Source organism: Ovis canadensis, chromosome 2 (genome assembly GCF_042477335.2).
Source record: "Ovis canadensis isolate MfBH-ARS-UI-01 breed Bighorn chromosome 2, ARS-UI_OviCan_v2, whole genome shotgun sequence".
Lineage (NCBI taxonomy): Eukaryota > Metazoa > Chordata > Mammalia > Artiodactyla > Bovidae > Ovis > Ovis canadensis.
The window spans coordinates 123,306,450-123,331,759 of NC_091246.1; the positions used below are offsets into that span (position 1 = coordinate 123,306,450).

The 25,310-nt window shown below is 40.3% G+C and overlaps 1 protein-coding gene across 4 annotated transcripts in view; it reads left to right on the plus strand.

The window, feature by feature from the left end:
- The window catches only part of IWS1 (interacts with SUPT6H, CTD assembly factor 1), a 48,529-nt gene extending 23,447 nt beyond the window's left edge, over positions 1-25,082 (plus strand). Inside the window, exons 4-15 of one of the 4 annotated variants that reach the window (XM_069576886.1) lie at positions 544-733; positions 1,287-1,344; positions 6,652-6,749; positions 8,105-8,255; positions 10,113-10,195; positions 11,201-11,330; positions 12,221-12,338; positions 14,365-14,476; positions 15,283-15,339; positions 19,597-19,708; positions 20,208-20,365; positions 24,715-25,082. In XM_069576886.1, the coding sequence (XP_069432987.1) occupies positions 544-733; positions 1,287-1,344; positions 6,652-6,749; positions 8,105-8,255; positions 10,113-10,195; positions 11,201-11,330; positions 12,221-12,338; positions 14,365-14,476; positions 15,283-15,339; positions 19,597-19,708; positions 20,208-20,336 (1,238 nt within the window). In that variant the 3' untranslated portion in view covers positions 20,337-20,365; positions 24,715-25,082. Of the gene's footprint in view, positions 1-543; positions 734-1,286; positions 1,345-6,651; positions 6,750-8,104; positions 8,256-10,112; positions 10,196-11,200; positions 11,331-12,220; positions 12,339-14,364; positions 14,491-15,282; positions 15,340-19,596; positions 19,709-20,207; positions 20,366-24,714 lie in introns of all 4 variants that reach the window. The other 3 variants (XR_011254453.1, XM_069576883.1, XM_069576884.1) reach the window with 3 other exon arrangements.
- Positions 25,083-25,310: the final 228 nt, after the last annotated feature.

The following is a 25,310-nucleotide window of genomic DNA, read 5'->3' on the forward strand; positions in this document are numbered from 1 at the left end:
CTGAATGCCAGGAAGTTTGTGAGGCACTCTTATTTAGAGACTCAGTGTCTCCACAGAGTATTCCAATCTTTACTACTTGATTACTTTTTTATGAAATATATTCTTTGGAAAAGACATTCCCCAATAACCTGACAGGTATTAAAAGAAGGGAAAAGAGCAACATACGTGCAGTTTGAAATTCCAGATTGAGCAGTGATGGATAATTGAGAAACGGGGATTCCACAAAAGAATATCCAAGCCTTAAGAGTTCTGCTAATACTAGGCAGCATGGAAGAGATTCTAGTCTTATTTTCTTCATTCCCCCAAAGGAAAGGTAGCTATTGATGCCCACTTTATTTTGGGGAAAAACTTCATCTTTTGGCCTCTTTTTCCTAACATCATCTTAACTGTGAGATGACTCTTGGGTGAATCTTTTAAGTTTTTTTTATTCTAAACTGTGTTATAAGACCTTTGATTTTTGCCACATACTGCCATCTTAGAGCACCTGTTGTACTTACAGTAACCATGGTGAATAAGACTAATGATGGTTTTCTTTTTCAACAGCAGCAAAGAAGAGTCGTGTTGTCTCTGATGCAGATGACTCTGACAGTGATGTTATATCGGACAAATCAGGCAAAAGAGAGAAGACGATAGCATCTGACAGTGACGACGAAGCGGGGAAAGAACTGTCTGATAAGAAGAATGAAGAGAAGGACCTGTTTGGGAGTGATAGTGAGTCAGGGAATGAAGAAGAGTAAGTGACAGTGTAACCTGAGCTTCCCCGGGTTCATGTAAGGTGGTAGAGAGGAGTTTGTCTTTCAAGTTATTTAAGCCTACATTAAAATTCTGTGTTGAAGCGTAATACAGTATGCCCTGCCTAATTGCATGGCTGTGGGAGATGTAGGGTTTTAATTCTTCAGCTGCTGCTGCAAACTACAGCGTGAGTGACTCTCAAAAACACTGTCTTAAAAGTGAAAGAAGCATAAGGGACGTGTTATCTAATTCCACTCACGTGTAGTGCAAGAACAGGCAAAACTAATGTGATGGTAGGTAGAAGGGCGGTTGCCTCTGGGATATTTATATATTTGACTCATTAGAAAGGGCCACAAAGGAACTTTCTGGGAGATGGAGTTGTTCTATTAAGTAATGGTTACATAAATGTGTGCCTTTGTCAAAACCCATCGAAGTGGACACATGAGACCCACATGTTTCACTATATGTAAATTATACCCTAGTAGAAGAAGATTTCATGACTCCTGTGCAAATGAGAAGAAAACAAATGAAAATTGTTTGTGTTACTTTTCTAGAAATCTTATTGCAGACATATTTGGAGAATCTGGTGATGAGGAGGAGGAGGAATTTACAGTGAGTATAAGATGGAGATATTTCCTGTTTGTTTATATTTTTTGTTTGTTTGTTTTTATGGCAGTGGTTCTCTATTAAGGCATTCCAGTAAGTAAGAATAAACAACTGCGATGTATCCAGCAGAATAATCTAGAAAAAAGGTATTCAGAAAGTGAAATGAAAGGGCCTGCAAAGGCATAAAAGGAATATAACAGGCAAAATTGTACGAAGGGCAGGAAGGAACACATTAAAGTGCAATGAGAGGCACTTTACAGTGCTAAAGAGAAAGAGTCACAATAGTTACGGAACTTCTCATTATAGCAATGGCGGGCAGTGTGATTTGTCCTTCTGCTAAGGACAGCTACAAAAGCTAGACAAAATGTTTCAGAAAGTTGCTCATCATCATAAAATGAGATGAAACCCAGCAAAAGGTAGAAACCTAAAGAGGTAAGCTCAGCATTTAGAATTGCTTTCTCTGGGCTATTCATCTAGTCAGGCTGAGAGGGTAAGTTTATTTTCAGCTGCCTCAAGGCTCAAGAGACAAATCTTCGAGGTCAGGGCCTGTTGAGGTTAGGTAACCCTGAAAACACCATGCTCTGGATTGAGACTCCTAAGGTTAAGGGTGAACTGGAAGTTAAAATAGCCTTTGCTCAGATTTTAGGTTACCTTGGAGTCATCTAGCAGCATGGAGAACCTCAGTCTCAGAAGTTTGATGACTGTGATTAGCCCATTGGCTCTCAGGAACCTGATGTATTCAGACAGAAATCCTTTCAGACAGGGACTTCCCTGGCAGTCCAGTGATTAAGATTGTGCTTCCACCACATGAGGCTTGGGTTTTATCCCTGGTCAGGGAACTAAGATCCCATGTGCCAAAATGTTTAAAAAAAAAAACTTTCAGGATAAAGTTAACATAATCATAGACCTCAAATTATTTCTGTAGTTTTTCAAATACATAATATGCACTTAACAATTTTAAAGAAAACAGTAGTAGCAACAGATGGTAGAAATAGCCCTAAAGGCTCTAGATACAGAAATTTCAGGTAGTACCTGTGTTCAGCAAGGTCAAAGATTAAAGGGTTTCTTAGAGCAAATAGTTGTGTGTGTGTATATTTTTTTTAATATTTGGAAAAGAACCAAGTAGAAATTCTGGGGACTTACCTGGCGGTCCACTCACTGGTTAAGTGTTCGCCTTGCAGTGCAGGGGACGAGGGTGTGATCCCTTTCCAGGGAACTGGGATCCCGTGTGCCGCAGAGCAGCTAAAGCCAGTGGGCTGCGGCTGCTGAGCCCGCACGCTCTGGAGGCCATACACCGCTACTGGCTGGAAGGAGAGTCCCACGTGGTGCAGCAAGGATCCCGTGACCCACACTGGGACGGTTAAATACCAGTGATGGTTAAACCACCACAACCAGGGTGGTTAAAGACATTAATTAGTTTTTTTAAAAAACTCTGAAACTGTGAAACTACAGTAACTGAAATTTAAAACTTGGTGAATGAGTTTAACAACAGAGTAGACATATTTGACAAGAAAATGAGTGAATTGGAAGGTAAGTTAGAAGGAACTATGTAGAATGAAATACTGAGATATTAGTGTAGAAAATGTAAAAACCATAATGAGAACGTTTAACAGGGTGAATTGGAATCCTCGAAGGAGAAATGAAAAATATACGTATATCTGAAGCAGTATTTAAAGAAACAATTCATAAATCATAGAGTCTAGAAATTCTGCAGATTACAAGTAGGATAAATACAAACCAATCTGCTCACAAATACATCACAATAAAATTGCAGGAAAGTCTTGAAAGCAGCCAAAGGGTAATAAACAAGTACATTCAGAGAGGAGTGGGTGCCATGCCCTTCTCCAGGGATCTTCCCAACCCAGGGATTGAACCCAGGCTTTCTGCGCTGCAGGTGGGTTCTCTACTGTCTGAGCCCCCAGGGAAGCCCTCAGAGAGCGAGTTACTTTAATAGCTGACTTGCCAGCAGAAGTAACAGAATCCAGGAACTACAACTTGGAGTTCTTTTGTATTCTACGGAAATGAAGATTCCCTTCTTATTTCATCTTATCAAAATGCCAACTGAAAGAAGTGGTAAAGGCAGAAAGAATATCTCAGGCAGAAAGTCAGGGATGCAGGAAGGAAAAACGGGAACAGAGGCATGTGGCTGAGTCTAAATGGGTAGTGGTCATGCAAGCCAGAGTCACATTTGGTAAGGTTTAAAATGTGTTTAAAACTAAACCATGATGGCAGTAACAAAGTGGGCATTTACATGAGATTGAAATGTTCACGGGTCTTTGCAAAGGTATGTGAAAATACGTTAGTAGTCTGGTAAGTCGGGATACACATTGTAATCTCTAAAAATACTACTGAAATGTGTAACTTCCAACCTAATAGAAAGGAAAAAGGAAATAATAAAAGCTAGTCAATCCAAAAGAAGGCAAGAAAGAGAAAAAGAAATACAGAACAGAGGGACAGTTAGAAAGTAGTACATGGTAAGGTAACAGGTAACAAACCTTGGTAATATCACACTGAAATGTATTAAGTGCTCCAGTTAAAGAACAAGTTTAAAGAGACTAGATTTTTTAAATGAGCATATATATACTCATTTCAAAATTTATCCAAAACAGAAGATAAAGAAACGTTGAAAATAAAAGAATGGAAAAGAATACTGTCTCTGAACACTAGCCACAAGAAAGCTGATGTAGCTGTATGAATATCAAAGAGGTAGACTTTCAGGCAAGAAAAAGTTCGAGATAAAGAGGGTCACTTTATACTAGGAAAAGGTTTTAAATTGTACCTAGCCATGTACTTAGTAACATGGCTTTAAATACTCATAATATATACAAAGCAAAAATCGACAGAACCGCAAAGAGAATGCACAATTCTGTAAGTGAAATGTAAACAATAGAACCATCAGACCAAAAAATACCACCAAAGATAGGAAAGAGTCTCTTTTTTTTTTTTTTTAATTTAAAATTTTTGTTGGACCTGGACCTTCGTTACTGCGTTGCGCTTCCTCTGGTTGTGGAGAGCAGGGGCTACTCCAGTTGTGGTCTGCGGGCTTCCCGCTGCGGTGGCGTCCCTTGTTGGGGAGCACTGGCTCTGGGCATGCAGGCTTCAGTAACTGCAGCGTTCAGGCTCAGTAGCCGTGGTATGTGGGCTCCGTGGCTCTGTGGCCTGTGGAGTCTTCCCAGACCAGGGACTGACCCCACGCCCCCTGCATTGGCAGGCGGATGCCTGTCTGCTGTACCACCAGGGAAGTCCGAGAAGTTTCTCTTTCTATATAATCCAGATACAGAAACCCTTTGGAGATTATAAAAGATAAAAATATCTTCTATTCAGTGGTTTGCCTTTTCACTTTCTTAATGGAGTCTTTAATGAGCAAAAGCTTTTTAGTGTAAATCCACTTTACCAATCTTTTGCTTTATGTTGAAAGTGTTTCGAATTGTAGGAAAATTTTGCCTATTCCCAGGGTTATAAAAACATTCTTGTGAGTAATTCTTTAGAATCCTGCGTATCTTTTCATTTAATTTATAATGTCTGTCTAGAATGAGTTTCTATGTGCAGTATGTGGGCTTTCCCGGTGGCTCAGTGGTAAAGTATCTGCCTGCCGATGCAGGAGACACAAGTTAGATCCCTGGTTCGGGAAGATCCCCTGAAGAAGGAACGGGCAACCCACTCCAGTATTTTTGCCTGGAAAAAATCCCATGGGCAGAGGAGCCTTGTGGGCTGCAGTCCGTGGAGTTGCAAGAGTCAGACGTGACTCGGTGAATAAAAAACAAGTTCAATATGTATGAGATAGGCAAGATTTCTGCCCCCCACCCCCTGGTTGACCCAGATTATTCTTTTCCACTACTCTGTAGTGACATCTTTGTCATAAATCAAGTGTGTATATATATCTTCTAGTCTTTTTCTGAATTATCTTTTCTGTTCTATTGGTCTATCCTTGTACTGTTAATGCATAACTCTGGATATTTGGTTTTTTATGTCCTTTAAGTTTGTTTTTCTCAAAGATTGCCTTGACTTTTCCTGGTTCTTTGCATTTCCAAATAAAATTTAAACCTCTGCCAAACATAGAAACTATAGACAGCATTTTCTGAATGCAGTGAAATTAAAAGTCGGAAACAAAATTAGCAAATAAAACACCCTTGCCATCCAGAGAAAATTAAAACTTGTTAAACAGTTCTTATGTTGAGAAAGAAGTCAGTACTTTCATTACTAAAGCAAGAGAGAATGAAAGTAGATGAATTTAGAGTATAGTTCAAGATGGTAGAAAAATAGCAAATCCAAAGAAAATAGAAAAGAATTCACTCAATGAGTGCCAGAGATTGTTTGGACATTGCCCTCATGGGCCTTATACTCAACTTTAAGCCACATTTACAAGGACAAGATATATTGTTCTAGCGTGGAGAATGGACATCAGCTGATACGTTCAGTTCAGTGAGAAAAACAGCATCCTAGGGAAAGCATTGGGAAGGCCTTTCTAAGTATAATATGAAAGTTACAAGCTATGAAGAAAATACTGGCCATTTAAGTTAAAAAATTGTGCCTGGAAAACATGACCATAAACAAAATCAGACTGTATTTGCAAAACTGTACAGGTGTGAGGATTGTGCTGTTCTGTCACGTAACAAGGGCTGATTTCATTTTAAAGAGATTTTCTGTACCAGTAAGACAAAGATCCAGTGGGAAAATGGCCACTGGATATTGAGAGTTCACAGAGAAATAATAACAGATAGCTTTGAAACCTGGAAAATGCCCAGCCTTACTCATAATAAGTGGATGCAGAGAAAACTACAGAGATGTCTTTTGTTTTTCTCAGTGCAGAGATTGCTAATGTCAATGCTTGATAACCTGCTGTAGTCCTGAGAAGGTGAGGAAACGGGTTCACTTGTGCTTTGCTGAAAGGAGAGTTAATGGTATAACCAGTTTGCAGACAGTTTGCAGATATTTCTCAAGATTTCAACTACACATATCTAAATGTCAATAGGGAAATATTTACATTATGGCTGCAATTGTTTGATGAAATCAAACAAAACCTTAAAAACAAAGGTAGTTTGTACCAATATCAGTTTGACTCCAGATTCTTCTGTTAGATGTGAAATGTGCAGAACAGTATGCCATCCTCAGTGTGTATAGCGAGAGACTGCAGTGAGTAAGAGTGCTTCTGTGCGCATGAGTGTGTCTGGAAGGAAACAAACCCAGGAACACTGATGGCTAGAGGGGAAGGGAGCTTTTTCGCTATATATCTTTTGGTATCCAAGAGCAAGCAGTTCCACGGAAGAGTCTGTAATGAGGTTGTGATAACTGACTGACTTACCCTGCATTTAGGGTTTTAACCAAGAAGATTTGGAAGAAGAAAAAAGTGAAACACAGGTAAAAGAAGCCGAAGATTCAGATTCTGATGATAACATAAAGAGAGGAAAACAGTAAGTTTGTTTTATTTTTTTTTATGGACTTTGTTAAAAGAGAACTTTAAAATGAGATGAAGACTAACAAACTTTGTTTTTCTAATTTTGGTTCCTGATTAAGTGTAGGAAAGAATCTTCCATTTTTGTTCTCCCATATACTTCTCTATATACAGTTGCTATCTTAAAATTATTTGCACTTGTTATTTTTCTTTCATTTGCCCTGTGCTTAGCTATCTTTGTGGCGCTATTTGGTTGTCCGGCTTTTTAAATTCACATCTCAACTTACTTTTCTGTCTAAAAAGTAGCCCAATAAAAGTTTATTGAGAAAGAGAAAGCTGATTTAGGAGTCCCGGAGGGGAAGGTTTTAGATACAGAATACTGCTTGATTGTAGTTCACATACTTTTGTTGAGATGATAGGAATCTGTACAGAAAAATCTGGTGTCTTGAAAGGTGCCAAACATAGATTTATTAGTTACTGTTAGGGTTATAAAGATGATACTGTAAATAGTAGTTTCCTTCTTAATTCCTAGTGACATGCAAGAATTAAGCTGAGAGAGTTTCCAGTCCCTTTGGAAATTAAATTATATAAACCATATCATCTTACTTACTTGGTAGAGCATATTTGCTCCCTTCTTAAGTGTAAAGATTCAGGTGAACTCTTAGAATGACTTTTTGAGGCTCTTCATAGCAGATCTGTCGGAGAAGGCAATGGCACCCCACTCCAGTACTCTTGCCTGGAAAGTCCCATGGACGGAGGAGCCTGGTAGGCTGCGATCTGTGGGGTCGTGAAGAGTCAGACACGACTGAGCGACTTCACTTTCACTTTTCACTTTCATCCATTGGAGAAGGAAATGGCAACCCACTCCAGTGTTCTTGCTTGGAGAATCCCAGGGACGGGGGAGCCTGGTGGGCCCCCGTCTGTGGGGTCGCACAGAGTTGGACACGACTGAAGCGACTTAGCAGCAGCAGATTTGTACATTTCCATCTTTATCTCAGTCATACTATGTTTTGAGTTACTAAGAAACAGCAGTTTTTTCCCTAGTTATTCCTATATAAGACAGAAGTGTTTAGATGATTGAACACCACGCTTTCCCTCCCCGCAAAAGGCAGTGCAGTTAAAACTGAACCATGGAGTGACAGGTAAAACTTGAAATGTGTTTTATGTGTAACAGTTGGGATAGTAGAGAAATTGAGCATAAAATTTATGATCACTTATTGTGTTCTGTTAAAAACAATTTTAAAAGTACTTGTACTTAAAAAAGTAGCACTTAATTGAGTTAGAACTTTAAAAATTGGTGGTTCTTAACTCATAAAAGAAGGTGTGTATTTAAAAGAGAATTTATATTTTCCTTGCTTTTGTGTTACTGCTTAGCATGGACTTTCTGTCAGACTTTGAGATGATGTTACAGCGGAAAAAGAGCATGAGTGGCAAGCGCAGACGCAACCGTGACGGTGGCACTTTTATTAGCGACGCTGACGACGTCGTGAGTGCCATGATTGTCAAGATGAACGAAGCTGCTGAGGTGGGTCACTTCCGGCTTCGTCCTTCTTTCTCTCCCGTAAATGATTATATAGCCTGTTTTGTTTTCTGGCCACACCTTGTGGCTTGCAGGATCTGAGTTCCCAACCAGAGATTGGACTCATGTCCTTGGCAGTGAAAGCACCAAGTCCAAGCCACTTGACCACCAGGGAATTCCTGCCTTTTTAAAAAAAAAAAAAAAAAAGCTTAATTCTTGCTTAATTTACATTAAAGATACTTTATTTTTTTTTATGGTAAGTATTTAATGTTCTAAATGTTAAACACGGAAATTTTTAGTAGTATGTTTTAGGGGGAAAAAATGAAGACTTGAATATTTAGTAAAATGAGCCTTTTTAGCTGAATTGGTCTGCCTTTTTCATAATATTTTGCTATTTTATTCATTTGGCCACACAGTATGTAATTCCTCAATCAGGGTTCACAGCTGGCACCCTCTGCATTGGGAGTATGGCATGTTAATATCTGGACTGCCAGGGAGGTCCCTGGTTTGCTGTTTTTATGGAGGAATGATTTTGCTCTCAGGTTTGGCTAGTTTACCACAAAGTGATGTTTCTTCACATGCAAAAAAATTATAAACTTATGCCTAATAGGTTTTAAACTCATGTGTCATGCTTTTGCCTCTGATTAAGAGATTACATTTAATTCATTGCATTTTAAAATTGTGCTCAAATGTAAAAATTGGCCAAATACAATGATTAAAAACAAGTCCTGCTCTTTTAGAGGCACTTGCTGAGGTATTTTGCTATGTGTATAGGATTTGTTCCAGAATAATTCAAGGGTGAAGGGGAAAGCAGCTAGAGAGATCAGTAAGCAGGATTGGCCATGTGTGTGTAATTGTTGAAATGTGTGTGTCAGGAGTGTGTCTTTTTGTTTTCTGTGTTTGTAGAATTTAAATTTTCTACAATTAAAAAAGCAGAGGAAATTCCTTGGTGGTCCAGTGGTTAAGACACCAAGATTTTGTTGCCAAGGGCCTGGGTTTCAATCCCTGTTCTGGAAACTTAAGATTCCTGCGAACCTTGCAGTACGACCAAAAAAAAAAAGTAGGAAAAAAAATACCCAAATATCAAAGACTAAAAGTTTTTAATAACATATTCTTCTTGTTACAAACCGCATAGCTAGAATATTATTCTTGATGATAAACTAAATTTTTCCATGTATAATTCTACATTGAATGAACTCTGAAAACCTGACATTTGTGCCAGTATTTTAAATTAAAATTGTTACTCTCAATTTGTAGTTGTTAAAACTAATCATTCTAACAATTTTGTGGGGTTTGGTGCTACAAAATGCCTATATTGTATGTAGTTCTTTCTTGTAGGAAAACCTCTAGTGTCTCAGAGAAATTGCCAGTTTGTTATATTTAAAGCTTAGAATTATAGTGTTAATAATTTGCTATTAGTGATTGTTCTCTGACAAATATGGTATATTAACACATACATATGGGATCTAGAAAGATGGTACTGATGAATCTATCTGCAGGGCAGCAGCTGAGACAGAGCACGGGCTCATGGGGCATGGAGGGAAGGAGAGGGTGGGACAAATCGAGAGAGCAGCATTAAAACATAGGCATCACCATGTGCAAGATGAGGCAGCCAGTAGGAATCTGCCGTGTTGCTCAGGGGGCTCAAACCCAGTGCTGTGTGACAGCCTGGGGAGACAGGGTGGGGTGGGAGGAGGGAGGGGCCGCGCGTCTGTGGCTGATTGGTGTTCATATATGGCAGAAACCAGCACAGTGTTGTGAAGTAGTTTTCCTCCAATTAAAAATAAATTTTTAAAAAAAGTTTAAAAAAAGGCCATTGCTTTCTTTTTACTTTTTTTTAGAAAAATCTTTTTCTTCCTATAGGAAGACAGACAGTTGAATAATCAAAAAAAACCAGCACTGAAAAAATTAACATTATTACCTACTGTGGTCATGCACCTTAAGAAGTAAGTGTTCTGTTTTCTTTAAAAAGTGCTTTCCTTTTAATGGAATGATATTCAAGCTATGTATTGGTGTTCTAGAGACATTAAAGAATGATCGCCTTCTATCAGTTTACAGAAAAATAGTAATGAATAGAATTTCCTCAATTATTACGTTCTCATAGATTTTTCTTAAACTTTTATGCCTGATAAAAACGGAACAAATAGCAAGCTGATGTTAATGAAAGAAAACTTGGAAACTACTAATTTTGTTCTTTATACGCTATAAATTGGGTCTCTTTTCCCAGTATGATTGAGAGCAGAGCAAATCCTGGAAGACTACTTGGAGGATGTATTGAACAAGACTCCTGCGACCTGTTATGTCATGAATTTTATCTTTGTATTAGTATACCAATGAGCCAAACACATGGTCTAGGACTTTATACTAGAAAATTGCTACCTCTGTGCCAACAGAAAAAATTATCTGTGCCAGACTTCATATATATAATACCATGTTCTCTGTTAACATAATTGATCTGGTACATAAAATGGAATTTGAATAGTAATCAGTATTTCGTTGTGATTTTTTTTCTGCTGGGAGAGTGGTGGTATTCCTGCCTGCAAAGAATAGCATAATTCTGGGTTCTCTATTACTTGAAACAGTTTGAGGATCACTGTTCTCCTAGGTTCAACATAAGTTTTTTAGGTGTGATAGTTGAAGCTCATTATGCTTGCTGTCTGCACCACTCATACCAACATTAGCCTACCCTCGTGTAAGTTGGTGTGTTTTGGGGGCGGTGGTGGGTTACCATTAACAAACCATCTTTCTTTGCATATCATGTCTGTTTCTTGAAAACAGGAACTAAATTTCATAGAGCTGTTGAAATCTATGAACACGTGCTCAGTAAAAAAAATGCGTAATTTTTTAAGCAGTTTTTTGAAGCATCACTAAATATATAAGAAAATCAAAGGAAGCTACAGTAGAACCAGCGTTCATAGCCTTGACCTTTTCCATTATTGTTATTGTTTTAGGCAGGACCTTAAAGAAACATTTATTGACAGTGGTGTGATGTCCGCCATCAAAGAATGGCTCTCCCCTCTACCAGATAGGAGCTTGCCAGCACTGAAGATTCGAGAAGAGCTGCTGAGGATTCTGCAAGAGGTGAGAGGCAGATAATCTGACTTGTTTGCTCTGGATTAATTATTTGACATGGCTTGTATTATCATAACCTCTGCATTTTACTGTGTATTTTTGCATTGTCTGCCATAGCCTATCAGAAGAGTTGTATTCGGTATGTTTATTAGGAGCATACCAAGTAAAATGAACTTAAAAGGAAGGCCTTTTAAAACTTCTTGTGACTGTGGTATTGAAGAAAAAAGATCTTGCGGTAGATCTTTTAGATTCTCTGGTTTATCTGAGAAGAGTAGTATGGTAGTGGGCGTGTTTTAGGGAGGCACTTGACGTAGAAAGAGCAACAACTTCAGCCTCAGATGTGCCTTTAAATCTTGGTCTGGGCCACCTTATGTGGCTGTGACACCTTGGGCAAGCTGCTTAACTTCTGAAGGAATCCTGAGGAACCTGCTATGTGCTAGGTGTTTTTTAAACGTATAGGTTCATTTATTCCTCACAGCAAACCTGCAGGATAGGTGTATTATCTCCATTTTACAGATGAGGAAATTAAGACTCAGAGAAGTTAAATGACTTGTCCAAGGTCACAAAACTAGCAAGTGGCTGTGGGTCCAGACGTAGGTCTGTTTGGTTCAAAGACCTGAGAGGACCCTTGATTTGTTAAACTGCCAACCTCTGAGGTGCTTAGTTTACACTTCCTCACACTGTTAAGTTTTACTTCAACTCAGTGGTAGTACTGACCTCTGAACTCCTTACGGGAACACAGTATCTTTGTGTTCAATGGCTATAGATACTGAAAATAGAACTTTTTTGTCGTTTGTTCTGTTGTGAATGAACCAGGTGTTGCAGGCCCGCTAGAGTAGATTGACAGGACTCCCAGCTTCTTAATGATTAATATGTGTGTATGTGTTTATGTTCCCCAGCTACCTAGTGTGAGCCAGGAGACCCTGAAGCATAGTGGGATTGGACGAGCAGTGATGTATCTCTATAAACACCCCAAGGAATCACGGTCTAACAAGGACATGGCAGGGAAATTAATCAGTATGTACATTTTGCTTTTTGTTTCTTGTGTTCATGTTTGTAGAGAGACATGTATATACATATAAACTAACTATATTTTCACTAGAATTCTTTTAAAATGAGTCTATGAAACGAAGTAGAAAAATTTTTGATATCTTCTTAGAGATACCAAGCTTCTTGTCCTTAGACTTAAAATGCTTCTCAGTATATTTAAGGATGCTGTCCCAGTGTATAACAAATAAAATTATGTGTTTTCTAATTATGGATCAAAAACATGTAGAGAGAGGGAGATTAGAATTAGGCCCTAGAGTCAGTCCTACCTGGGTTCCCGTTTACCACCTGCCTTACTGCATATCCTTGGGCTAGTGATTTAAGCTCTAAATCACATTTCCTCCTCTGTAAAACAGAGAACTGTGTGTTTAACTTAGGTTGCCGTAAAGATTAAACAAGATACATATAAAGCATGGTGCCTAGAATACAGTAAATCCTCAAGAAATGTTAGCTGCTGCTGCTATTGTTGTTACTTTTTTATAACGATCTCCAAAGCCTTTTGTGTGTTGTTACTTAATGATACCAGAGAAATCCTGAGAAGTCTTAACTGAAATTCATCCAATCAGTTGCTGTATTGAACACCATGTGTATCTTCATCCCCCTCCTTAATTCTTCCCGTGTTTTGTGTTGGAAAGATTTTTAAACTTTAAGACTAGATTGAAGTAGTAACTACTTTTATATCTGAATTGGAAAAGGAAATGGCAATCCACTCCAGTACTCTTGCCTGAAAAATTCCGTGGATGGAGGAGCCTGGTGGGCTACAGTCCATGGGGTCACAAAGAGTTGGACAGGACTGAGCGACTTCACTTTCACTTTGACTTTACATCTGAATACAGTAGTTATTTGCCTATTGCTATTTTAAGATTATCAAAAACTTTTAGAAGAAATTTAATTTTTTAAATAAACGAGAGGAGTATTACATCTTGTTACTAACCTGCAGTTTACTGCCTATTAAATAATAAGCCTTTGATGCTTTGATGCAGTGGTTTCCAACCTTCTTCTTGCCCTAGGCAGAGGGAAGCGGGCTGTTCCTACTGATACCCATGGTGTACTACAAGCGATTCGGAACCCAGAGATAGGGAAGGCATGTCAGTGTTTAAAGAGATAGAGACCCCCGAGACGCCTTGCTTCCTTCTTAGTCTGATGACACCTGTGTTGTGTCTGTAAAGGTCCTTTATTGCTTTGATAGTGTGTACCAGGGGAACCAGATCAGACAGCAGGAGGTGAGCACCTGGCGAGCAAACACAGCTTCATTTGTGTTGACAGCTGCTCCCCATCACTTGCATTACCACCTGAGCACTGCATGTCCATGGAGAAATTGTCTTTCACAAAGCTGACCCCTGGTGCCAAAAAGACTGGAGACTGCGAGCATGTGGAGCGGGTAGCCATTCCCTCCTCCAGGGGGCCTTCCTGACCCAGGGATGGAGCCTAGGTCTCCGGCATTGCAGGCGGGTCCCTTGCCCTCTGAGCCACCGGGGAAGCACGTAGAGTGCAGCAGTAAGCGCAAAGCATCGAGTGGCACCTCTGGCCTTTTGCTGGCTAAACAGCGTGCACGGAGAGCGTCGTCGTGTGTGCACTTGCGTTAACAGCTTTCTTAGACTAGGTGAATACAGGCCTGACGTCTGCACTATCGAAAGGTAATTTTTAAAGATTTAAACCACTTTGACAACTAAGTAGTAAAGGAGCTTGTTTTTGGTTAGAGTAAGAACACAGAGAATTTCAAGATTTTCTGTTTTCAGTATTTGTAAGCAATGTGATCAACAAGGCTTAATATCCAGAATATACAAACAGTTCATACTACTCAGTGTTAAAAACAAAAAAAATCAGAAAATGGGCAGAAGACTTAAGTAGACATTTATCCTATAAATGGTTCTGAAATAATGGTGTCTTTAAGGAGAGAATATTCTGAATGCCTAGACTGTGACATTCCCATAGGGTGTGATTATTTCAAGAATGCCACTCTGTTGACTAAACAATTAATTTCCCTTTGTTGTAGATGAATGGTCTCGGCCTATATTTGGTCTTACCTCAAACTACAAGGGAATGACAAGAGAAGAAAGGGAGCAGAGAGACCTAGAACAGATGCCCCAAAGGCGAAGAATGAACAGGTATGAGGGAACAGGTATGAGTAAGTGAAGCAAATACTAATGCTCTGATAACTCAGGGTTTTTGTTGTTGTTGTTGTTGTTTGGTAAATAAAGATGATTAAGAAACCCATAAGATGTAGGAGTTTGTCTTTCCACTTGCTATCTCTTGTAGTTCATAATACTATTTAAGTTTAAATGTGGGTAGTGTCTAGTGACTAGACACTAGTCTGGGCTTATTCAAAGCCTCTGTTATTTTATTGCATACTAAACTAGTGAACTAATTGGAGAAGGTAATGGCACCCTACTCCAGTATTCTTGCCTGGAAAATCCCATGGATGGAGGAGCCTGGTAGGCTGCCGTCTATGGGGTCGCACAGAGTCGGACACGACTGAAGCAACTTAGCAACGGCAGTGTCCGATGAAGCTTATCACCTGCTCCCCTCCCAGGCTTTCCTGGTTGCATTTGGCCTCTGCCTTCGTTTTGGAGGTTGCTTCTGTTGTTGCAGCCACTCACAGGAACAACTTTCTTTGTCCCATTTCCAGATTCTTAGCGGGGCGGGGCGGGGTGGGGGGGTTGGATATTACTGGTTAAATTTGTATCCATAAACTGAATACAGTTGCATCGAGCAGGGTCATTACAGGTGAGTGAAATCTGATGTGCAAATGATAACTGAAATAAATAGCACTTTTATGAGATTAGGAATTATTTTCTCTGATTGAATATAAAGGACCTAATTGTGATCTGAGTTTGATATTTCACTTTGCTCTTTTCCCCTTAATTGTAAAGTTCTAACAGTCCTAATATCTCATCAATTGCTTTTCTCCCAGCACTGGTGGTCAGACACCCCGAAGAGATCTGGAAAAGGTGCTGACAGGAGAAGAAAAGTAAGATTTTTTTGTATTGATTTTCTTCTTAACACGATATTGTGAATGTTCTTCTTGCTGCTTTAAGAAAAATAGCAAATGAAATGATGGTTCAGAGTGGTGGGGGATGATTTTTAGTGTAGCATTTATTGAATAGCCACACTGTATTGGTGCTCTGGAGGCCGCAAGAAGATTGAAAAATAGTTTGAGTAAAGATTTTGTTGCCACTTGGTATATAATAAATTGTGTTAGGCTCCAGAAATGCAGAATCATATTAAAAGTAGTCCATTCTCTCAAAGTCTTTAGAGGGATCAGAGGCAAAGGGGAGAGCTTAAGCAAAGATGTAGGGTAAGCATTCAAGGCCTATTTTAGGGATGGCTAGTAGCCGAAATCAGATTGATTGTATTCTTTGCAGCCGAAGATGGCGAAGCTCTGTGCAGTCAGCAGAAACAATATGGGAGCCACTGTGGCTCAGATCATGAACTCCTTATTGCCAAATTCAGACTTAAATTGAAGAAAGTAGGGAAAACCACTAGATCATTCAGGTGTGACCTAAATCAAATCCCTTATGATTATACAGTGGAAGTGACAGATAGATTCAAGGGATTAGATCTGATAGATGCAGAACTATGGACAGAGGTTTCTGACATTGTACAGGAGGCAGTGATCAAGACCGTCCCAAGAAAAAGAAAGGCAAAATGGTTGTCTGAGGAGGCCTTACAAATAGCTGATCAGAGAAGAGAAACTAAAGGCAAAGGAAAAAAGGAAAGATATACCCATTTGAATGCAGAGTTCCAGAGAATAGCAAGGAGAGATAAGAAACCTTTCCTCAGTGATCAATGCAGAGAAATAGAGGAAAATAATAGAATGGGGAAGACTAGAGAAAATTAGAGATATTAAGGGAACCTTTCATACAAAGATGGGCACAATAAAGGACAGAAATGGTATGGACCTAACAGAAGCAGAAGATATTAAGAAGAAGTGGCAGGAATGCACAGAAGAACTATACAAAAAAGATCTTCATGACCCAGATAATCACGATGGTGTGATCACTCACCTAGAGCCAGACATCCTGGAATGTGAAGTCAAGTGGGCCTTAGGAAGCATCACTATGAACAAAGCTAGTGGAGGTGATGGAATTCCAGTTGAGCTATTTCAAATCCTAAAAGACGTATCTATGAAAGTGCTATATTCAATATGCCAGCAAGTTTAGAAAACTCAGCAGTGGCCACAGGACTGGAAAAGGTCAATTTTCATTCCAGTCCCAAAGAAGATGCTAAAGAGTGTTCAGACTACTACACAATTGCACTCATCTCACATACTAGCAAAGTAATGCTCAAAATTTTTCAAGCCAGGCTTCAACAGTAGGTGAACTGTGAACTTCCAGATGTTCAAGCTGGATTTAGAAAAGGCAGAGGAACCAGAGATCAAATTGCCAACATCCACTGGATCATGGAAAAAGCAAGAGAGTTCCAGAAAAACACCTACTTCTGCTTCATTGACTATGCCAAAGCCTTTGATTGTGTGGGTCACACCAAACTGGAAAATTGTTCAAGAGATGAGAATACCAGACCACCTGACCTGCCTTCTGAGAAATCTGTATGCAGGTCAGGAAACAACAGTTAGAACTGGACATGGAACAACAGACTGGTTCCAAATAGGGAAAGGAGTACATCAAGGCTATATATTGTCACCCTGCTCATTTAACTTATATGCAGAGTACATCATGTGAAATGCTGGGCTGGATGAAGCACAAGCTGGAATCAAGATCACTGGGAGAAGTATCATTAACCTCAGATACGCAGATGACACCACCCTTATGGCAGAAAGTGAAGAACTACAGAGCCTCTTGATGAAAGTGAAAGAGGAGAGTGAAAAAGTTGGCTTAAAGCTCAACATTCAGAAAATGAAGATCATGGCATCTGGTCCCATCACTTCATGGCAAACAGATGGGGACACCATGGAAACAGGGAGAGACTTTATTTTCTTAGGCTCCAAAATCACTGCAGATGGTGACTGCAGCCATGAAATTAAAAGACACTTTCTCCTTGGAAGAAAAGCTGTGACCAACCTAGACAGCATATTAAAAAACAGAGACATTACTTTGCCAACAAAGGTCCCTCTAAAAATCCATGGTTTTTCTAGTAGTCATGAATGGATGTGAGAGTTGGACTCTAAAGAAAGGTGAGCACCAAAGAATTGACGCTTTTGAACTGTGGTGTTGGAGAAGACTTTTTAGAGTCCTTGGCACTGCAGGAAGATCCAACCAGTCAATCCTAAAGGAGATCAGTCCTGGGTGTTCATTGAAAGGCCTGATGCTGAAGCTGAAACTCCAATACTTTGGCCACCTGATGCGAAGGACTGACTCATTTGAAAAGACCCCGATGCTGGGAGAGAAAGTTATTTGAGCATGGATGTGAAATTAAATTTGACTTGGAATGCACTGCTGGTGGCATGCTGTGGGATGGGTTGCAGGGCAGAAGAGCTGAAGGTCGTGATACAGATCAACTGAAACTGTAATGGAGAAGCAGAAAGTTGAGAATTTGCAGGTGCAAAACTGCCAGGAGTTGGTGACTTGGTGGGCAAAGAGCTGGCTAGAGTTGAAGATACCAACCAGAATTTTAAACTTAACTAACTGAGATGAGGGTGTTACCTTTCACTAGCATGGAGAAAAGTTGATGTGAAGTCATAGGTGAGTTTTTTCTTGAACATATTAAATAGAAGGTGAATGAGATAGTCCTGTAAATATCCTTGGTCTAGAGCTGGAGTTTCAGCTAGAGACATTGATAGTTATCTCCCTAGAAAAGATTGTTGAATCATGAAATTAACAGAGTATAATGGTTAGGACTGGGTGCTTTCACCGCAGTGGCCCAGGTTCAGTCCCTGGTTGAGGAACTAAGATCTCGCAAGCTGCACAATACAACAAAACAAAAAAACCCAATAAATGCATTAAAAAATAAACTGAATGCTTTGAAAAGGGGTGTAGCCACCGAAGGCCAGTGAGGAGCTGTGATCCTACACATTGGAGGAGAACCTAGAGAAGGACAAGGCTGCCCTGGAGGGGGCTGTGGTGGAGAGCAGACTTCAGAGGGGCTGTGCAGTGAATGCTGGCCATCAGGCAGCACCCACATCTCAAAAGGAAAACGGGAAATGAGTTGGAGGGAGCACGTGTCATTTCCTTGTGGACAGGTTTGCTGCCAGTGGCTTCAGGGGGAAAGTAAGAGCTGTGGGAAATTTTCTAGTCAGTTGATCTGTTCACATACATGAAAGTTCTAGAAGCTTGATATTCAAGAATAGAGCAAACCGTACAAGGGAAGAGAAGCAGTTTAGAATCTTCTGGCCTTCTCTTCCACCCCCCACCCCAACATCCACACATACCCAGTCTCCATATACCAGTGGAGATAGGTACCTAAAAGTTGAGTGACTCAAATTCCCAGACACTGAATAGACTTTACTTTTGAAGGATGGCAGTCTTACTTTAGCATGGTGGTTCTTCAGTTTGTATGTGAAAGTTACTGTATGTGACACCATTAAATGCTGGCAAGGATGCAGAGAAACTGGATCACTCATCCACTGCTGCAGGTGAAATGGTACAGCCACTCTGGAAGATAGTGTGGTGGTTTCTTACGAAGAAACACATGCACAGAGATTGATGAGCGCGAGCAAAACTGGGGAAAATGAAAACAGAAACTGATGAGTGACAGCATCAATATCCTGCGTGTGGTAGTGTGCTGCAGTGATTTGCATGTTGCTTTTTGAGAGACTCTGGATCTCTCTGTATTAATTCTTAAAATTGCATGTGAATCTGTATCTCAAGTTTTTTTTGTTTTTTTTTTACAAAACAGGAAACAGACCAAAAGATTACTGTATGAGTTGCATATGCACAACCATGTAAACCGCTTTATGGGCATACTCAGTTTGGGAGGTCATTTTACCTGCCTGACTTCTCATCTCACAAGTGAACACAAGCGACTCCATTAGACCAGAGAAATTGAGATTCAGAGTCCTCATGGAGGAGCCAGCCTTAGAAAGGAGAGAGGCACGGTTCCATCTGAAGCTGAGAAGAGGGGATAAGGAGTCCTGCAGAGGAGGCTGGCTTTGTGGGGAAAGTTGCAGTTGATAGAGCAGTGCGAGTGGTGATGAAGCCATCTGAGACAGCAGGGCATGGGTGGGGTGGCATCGGGAGGGCAGAGGAGGTCTGACACAGATGTGCAGGTGAGTGCATGGGCCCAGCCAAGGCTGGCTGCATAAGCAGCGTGCTCTTCTTCCCGCTCTCAGGGCTCTTAGACCTGGAGATCCTGGATTCTGCGCCCGGGCAAGGGTCCCCATGCCCTCGAACAAGGATTATGTTGTCAGGCCCAAGTGGAATGTGGAAATGGAATCATCCAGGGTAAGTCATCAGTCCAGGGACAGCAAGGTGGATCTGAAACGCAGATTACTGTCTGTCTTTTACTTCATGTTTGAGAACCCTTAAGCAGCTGTTAAGGTTTATCTGATTTGAAGGGAGCTATTTTCTCTTTATCTACCCAGTTTATCTGGTTATTATTATTACTGGTTTGGTAATATTTCTGACCATTATTACCGGTGAGCATTACTTCAGACTTAAAGAAGCATTATCAGTTGGGAAGTCTCTTCATGTTAACTCCTTTTGTTTCAACTGAAGCTTGAAGGTAGAGTGTTTTGGTGTAGTCTTCTATTTTCTAGAACCCTGAGAAACAGAACTCACTTGCTTTGCAGCCTACCCCTCCCTTCCTGTTGAGGTGCTGTCAGTCAGCCTGCTAGGAGGTGGTGAGGGGAGACACTGTCGCCATCCCTGTAAATACTACTCGCTGGTCCTCATTGCTGCTCAGTAATCTTTTTTTATTCTCCATTCAAACTGCTCTTTCTAGCCTGGTATACTTAAAAAGGGCCTAAGCCGATTGGAAAAGCATAAGAGGAGATTTGCAGAGCAGAAGCGGCTCAGCCGAGTGCACCGTGCTGTCAAGTTCAGCATCGAAGGCAACAGGATGCCCCTGTAGCCTGGCCCTGCCAGAGCGTTATCTGGGAGGTATCCCGAGGAAGCATGCTCTGTGCATGGGCTTGAGCAGCTAGAGTGGAACCAAGTGTGTGTGTGTGCTTTCCTAACCAGAAAAGGCCAGAACCCCTTGTAGTCCTGACATAATGACTGTGACAGGCACCTGGTGACATTCTGGTCATCTTGAATATTTAGAAATTGACACGAGGCTCCCTTCCTCTATCAGTACCCCAGTACATAATTACCTCACTGATAGATATTTTGGTCTTTCTGCCTGGTACCCTTTTTATTAAAAAGGTTTTTGTCAGGGCCCAGAATCATAGTGGTTGGTCTGCCTTAGAGGCATATAAGCTGGTTAGTAACATCTTGGTGGAAGGGAAGTGGCTTCCTGTTGTCAGTGGCTCAGTAACCTGCCTTTGAGGGCTCATTGCATAAATCCTGACACTGAATATTTAGGAGATAAATTTAATCAATATACATTTGGTCCATGGCCTGAAATGAAGACAACTTTGGAACATTCACAAAGCCAGACCCACTGACCCACTGTGCTCCCAGGTCAGCAGGAGCACTTTGCTGCAGTGAACGGTTGAGAGTCAAGTGTGTTGCCTGTCTTTTGTGCCTCCTCTGTTAGCCCTACTTGGGCAGCTGTTTCCACAGACACACTCACTTTCCTGCCGGTTCACTTTGCTGTCAAGCTACTATCAAGTCCAAGCACACAGTCTTAGTCATTGAGAATAAATAAAGGCTAGAACACTGGTTCAGTGCTAGGAATTCCTTCATCTCTGCTTCCTTCCCTTTTTCCTCCCCACTACTCCTCTTCTTGGTCACACCTTGTGGCTTGTGGGATCTCAGTTCTCTGACCAGGAATTGAACCCAGGCAGTGAAAACCTGAAGTCCTAACCAGAAGACCACCAGGAGTCTCCTCCTTCCCTTTTCTCCTCTGTCTGTTTCTGTTTCCCTTGATATCCCTCCTTCCCCTCCCCACCACCCCTGTTTGTCTTTACCTTTACTATTCTCACTGTCTCTTCCTTTCTTTTATTCTTCTCTTTCATAATATATTTTCTTCCCCAGCACACTTATTTTAGAAAATCAAGATCTACAATAGGGCAGAGAAAAATGTAATAAAAAGCCATAATGGCCAGTCTCTTTTGGAAGGGCATGTGCCTGTCAGCAATTTGACAGTCTGGATCCCGCCTTCCCTGTAGGTGTTGGGGATGTGGGAAGAGGTGGCCCAGCCTCCTGCTAGACTGAGACGTGACCAGCATGACGAGAGGGAAGTTCAGAGTTCTCCTTTGTCCAGCATTCCCAAGATCAAAATGGACTGTTACTTATCTTGGCCTGCCTGACTTATAAGCTCTGTCCGAAAAATAATAATTAAGGCACGTTTTGGGACCTGGTCTCGTAGCTAAGTTGGTAAAGGATCTGCCTGCAATGCAAGCAACCTGGGTTCTATTCCTGGGTTGGGAAGATTCCCCGGAGAAGGAAGTGGCAACCCACTCCAGTGTTCTTGCCTGGAGAATCCCATGGACAGGGGAGCCTGGCGGGCTACTGTCCATGGGGTCGCAAGAGTCGGACACGACTGAGCAACTAGACCCCAAGCCAGCACGCCCCGTGCTGCACTGCAGTGATTGCCCTGCACTGTCTCCCTGTTAAGGTCCTTCACATGTCCCCTCCCGGCTCCCACACTGCAGACACTGTGCGTGTCACTGGAGAACATGCTTCCTCAGAGGAGACTGCAGTGAATTAATGGCTTTCACATGACACTCTTTTTGTTTTAAGTCTAATTCTTATTTTTGAAATTACATGAGTAAATATACTGTAGAATAAACCCCATTCCCCCAAAGTTCTGTTCTTCCTCCATGTAAAGCACCACTGTTAACAATTTTGATGTATTAAATGTGTTTTCAGTAATGTTTTAAACTTAATTTTTCCTGCTTATAATTGTAGAAAATTTTGAGATTTTAAAAAGAAAAATCACTCACCACTCAAAAGCAATTTGACAAAAATTTTGCCTTGTTTCCTATTGATATTTTAATATAATTAAAATTATATTTATATAATTTTGATCACTTCCTCTCATTAAACCACCTTATATATTTATTATTTGTAATGGCTGCATAAGTCTATCATGTAAAATATATTAATAATTTGTTCATTATACTATGGTTTCTGATTTTGCACTTCTAAATAATTTAATAACCTGCACTACATTGTATGTTTATATGCTAATTTATTCCATGGAATGCTTTTAAAATAACATTAAAATGACAAAGCAGTGCATGTTTTTATATAAATCTTTAAATACTAAGAGCACAAATAAACTTAGTGTCACTTATAATCCCACCACACCTTATATTAACATTCTGGGTTATTTCTTTAATCCTTTATATATGTGTGCATAAACATATTATTACTGGTTTGGGGTTTCTTTTGTTGTGGTGGTAGAGTTTTAACTTTTAAGCAAAATTGTGATCATATTCTTTTATATCTTGTTAGGTTTATGTTTTACTTAACATGGTAAAAATTCATTTGAGTAAACATTCTTCAGTGACTAAATATTGTATTATAATATGATTGTACCATATTTTTTAAAGCAAACCCATCTTGCTAATCTTTTAGGCTACTTTTGATTTTCATTGGTACAGTGGTGCAGTATACAGCTTTACTGTCCTAGGTGGCATAGGGTTAAGCAATCAAGAGAGAAGTTACTGAATCTGACATGCTAGGCACTCAGTTTCATGAGTTTTCAGACTTGGGGCAACCAGGCATTTGCCAGCTACGGGTCTTATGATCTATAGCAAGGGGTAGATCAGCGCAGCCTGGGCGTGTCCCAGTTGCTGAGGTTAGAGGGCTCAAATTGTTACAGAAGGTGCTGGGAGTGGATAAGAAGTCCAGGCTGATGAGTAGAGCTGCTGGGAGTTGGGCAGTTGGCAGAGATCTGAACAGGTAAGGCTTCCCAGTGTGCACTGACTGCACATACTAAAAATCGGGGCACATTGTCTGAAAGGAAGTCAGATACTTACTTGGGACTGTCCAGAAATCTGGGGTATTGCATAGGGTGATAGCGCTTTCTCGTCTGATAATGAATTTTTACACCCCCTCACAGTACTAGTGCCAAATACTAAAGTTGATGTTAATATAATATTTGTAATTGGGATGTACATAGAAAATCTAGGACGATATCAATGTAGCTCTTATTCAAGAATGATTTGTTAGAGATCCTTGCTTATATCTGAGGTAGAAGCTGAATCTAAAGGTGAGATAAGCCTACGAGGGGTTCCCCAACTCAAAAGAACTTCACCACACTCGTACCAGCCCTGAAGTATCTCCTAGTCTCTACCTAATTCTAGCATTCTTTGGATTAAGCTTCACAGGTGATTGAGTAGTAAACATCTGGGGAAAAGAACTAAAAGAACTCATCTCTTTTCAACTACTCAGCATTCATGAAGATTGGGATTGCTGGCATTACTGTACCAAACGAGAAGAGTTTGCCCTGATCCAACATAAATGGCAGACCTTTTCAGCATTTCTTAAAGGTGTCAATTTCTTGAAAACCACTCTTTTTCGAGACATAACAATCTTTTCAAAATATAGAAGAAATTACCTAACAACAAATCTTTAACCATAAAAGGGCAAGTAGAAAGAGAATGCAAGAAGTAGTAAGCCCCTTGGATCAGGAGACTTAATTTACTTTTCTTTTTGTGTCAAACTGATTGCAAAGTAGTTGTAATAGTAGTAGTAGCTGATGTTTATTTTGAGCCCTGATTGTGTGCTTGTATTTGTTATTATTACCTGATCACTTCTCCCAGCAGTCTTGGAAGTCGTTCAGACAAGGGGCATCATTTGCACAGGGTTATACAACCCTGACTATTTCTAATCTGAAACTAGAGCTCCAGCAAGCACTTAGCAGTTCTGATCTCATTCATTACGCTTAGGGTTTTTTCTCGATGACTTTCCTTGCCTTAGAAGATCATAGTTTTTTATGCCAGCACTGTTAGAACTTGTGTATATTAAGAGGTCACCTCCATATTTGGTCTTTGAAAGGGAAAAGCATAAAGTCAGAATGTAATCAGATGAATTAGGGGGAATGCAGTTTCATTCCTCCCCCGTTTCTCTTCCTAGCAAATTTCTGTGGACTTGAGGCAAAGTTTTAAAATACGGCACAGATAACAACAAAATTCTTCTCTGAGAGAGCTTAATATGCATTTCTGACACTGCTGTGTGTACTTGCCCTGTTGTTCCTGAGGTCACCAAAGCTTGCTCTGGTTATTCCAGAGCTGGGAACTCTTCAGTCTGCTGACTTTCAGAGAAAAGAAGGTGAACGACAAAACTAAATACATGTGTTTCAGTAATTTGCTCTTTAATTTTTACTCCACTCTTAGTTTCAGGGGACCTCCAAGAAGGGTATCAGTCGACTGGATAAACAGATGAGAAAGTTCACAGACATCAGGAAAAAAAGCAGATCTGCACACGCAGTAAAAATCAGCATCGAGGGCAATAAGATGCCCTTGTGACTGCCTGGGAGGTTCCCTGTCGCTACTCTTCAGAAATGCGCAATGGACTCTTTGGAGAAAGATGATATTTTAAAAACTTTTTTAGTGTACCTGTAAATGATGCAGCTTGTATCGAATGTCATAGGATTCGCATTTCTCTCAGTTATATTTAAAACCATTTGTTGTGCACTTTGTACAGAAGAATACTAGTCATACTTCTATAAACTTTACACAATAAAATCCCATTCTGGTTTTGGGGGGCTGTCTCTTCATTGTCTTCAAGGGTGCATTCTCTACCGGGGTGAAAATTGGCTCTTGGTGAGTGAAGGAAAATTGTAGCTGTTACAGTGGTTTGACCCTTCAAAGTTCAACCTTCCAACTCTGGTGTGGTTTGTCTGGCCTCCATCCTTGGTTCCTCACTGTACACTTCTTAAGACCCTTGGGATTTCCTGAGTACGAGGAGTGTCTTTGTGTTGCTAATGAGG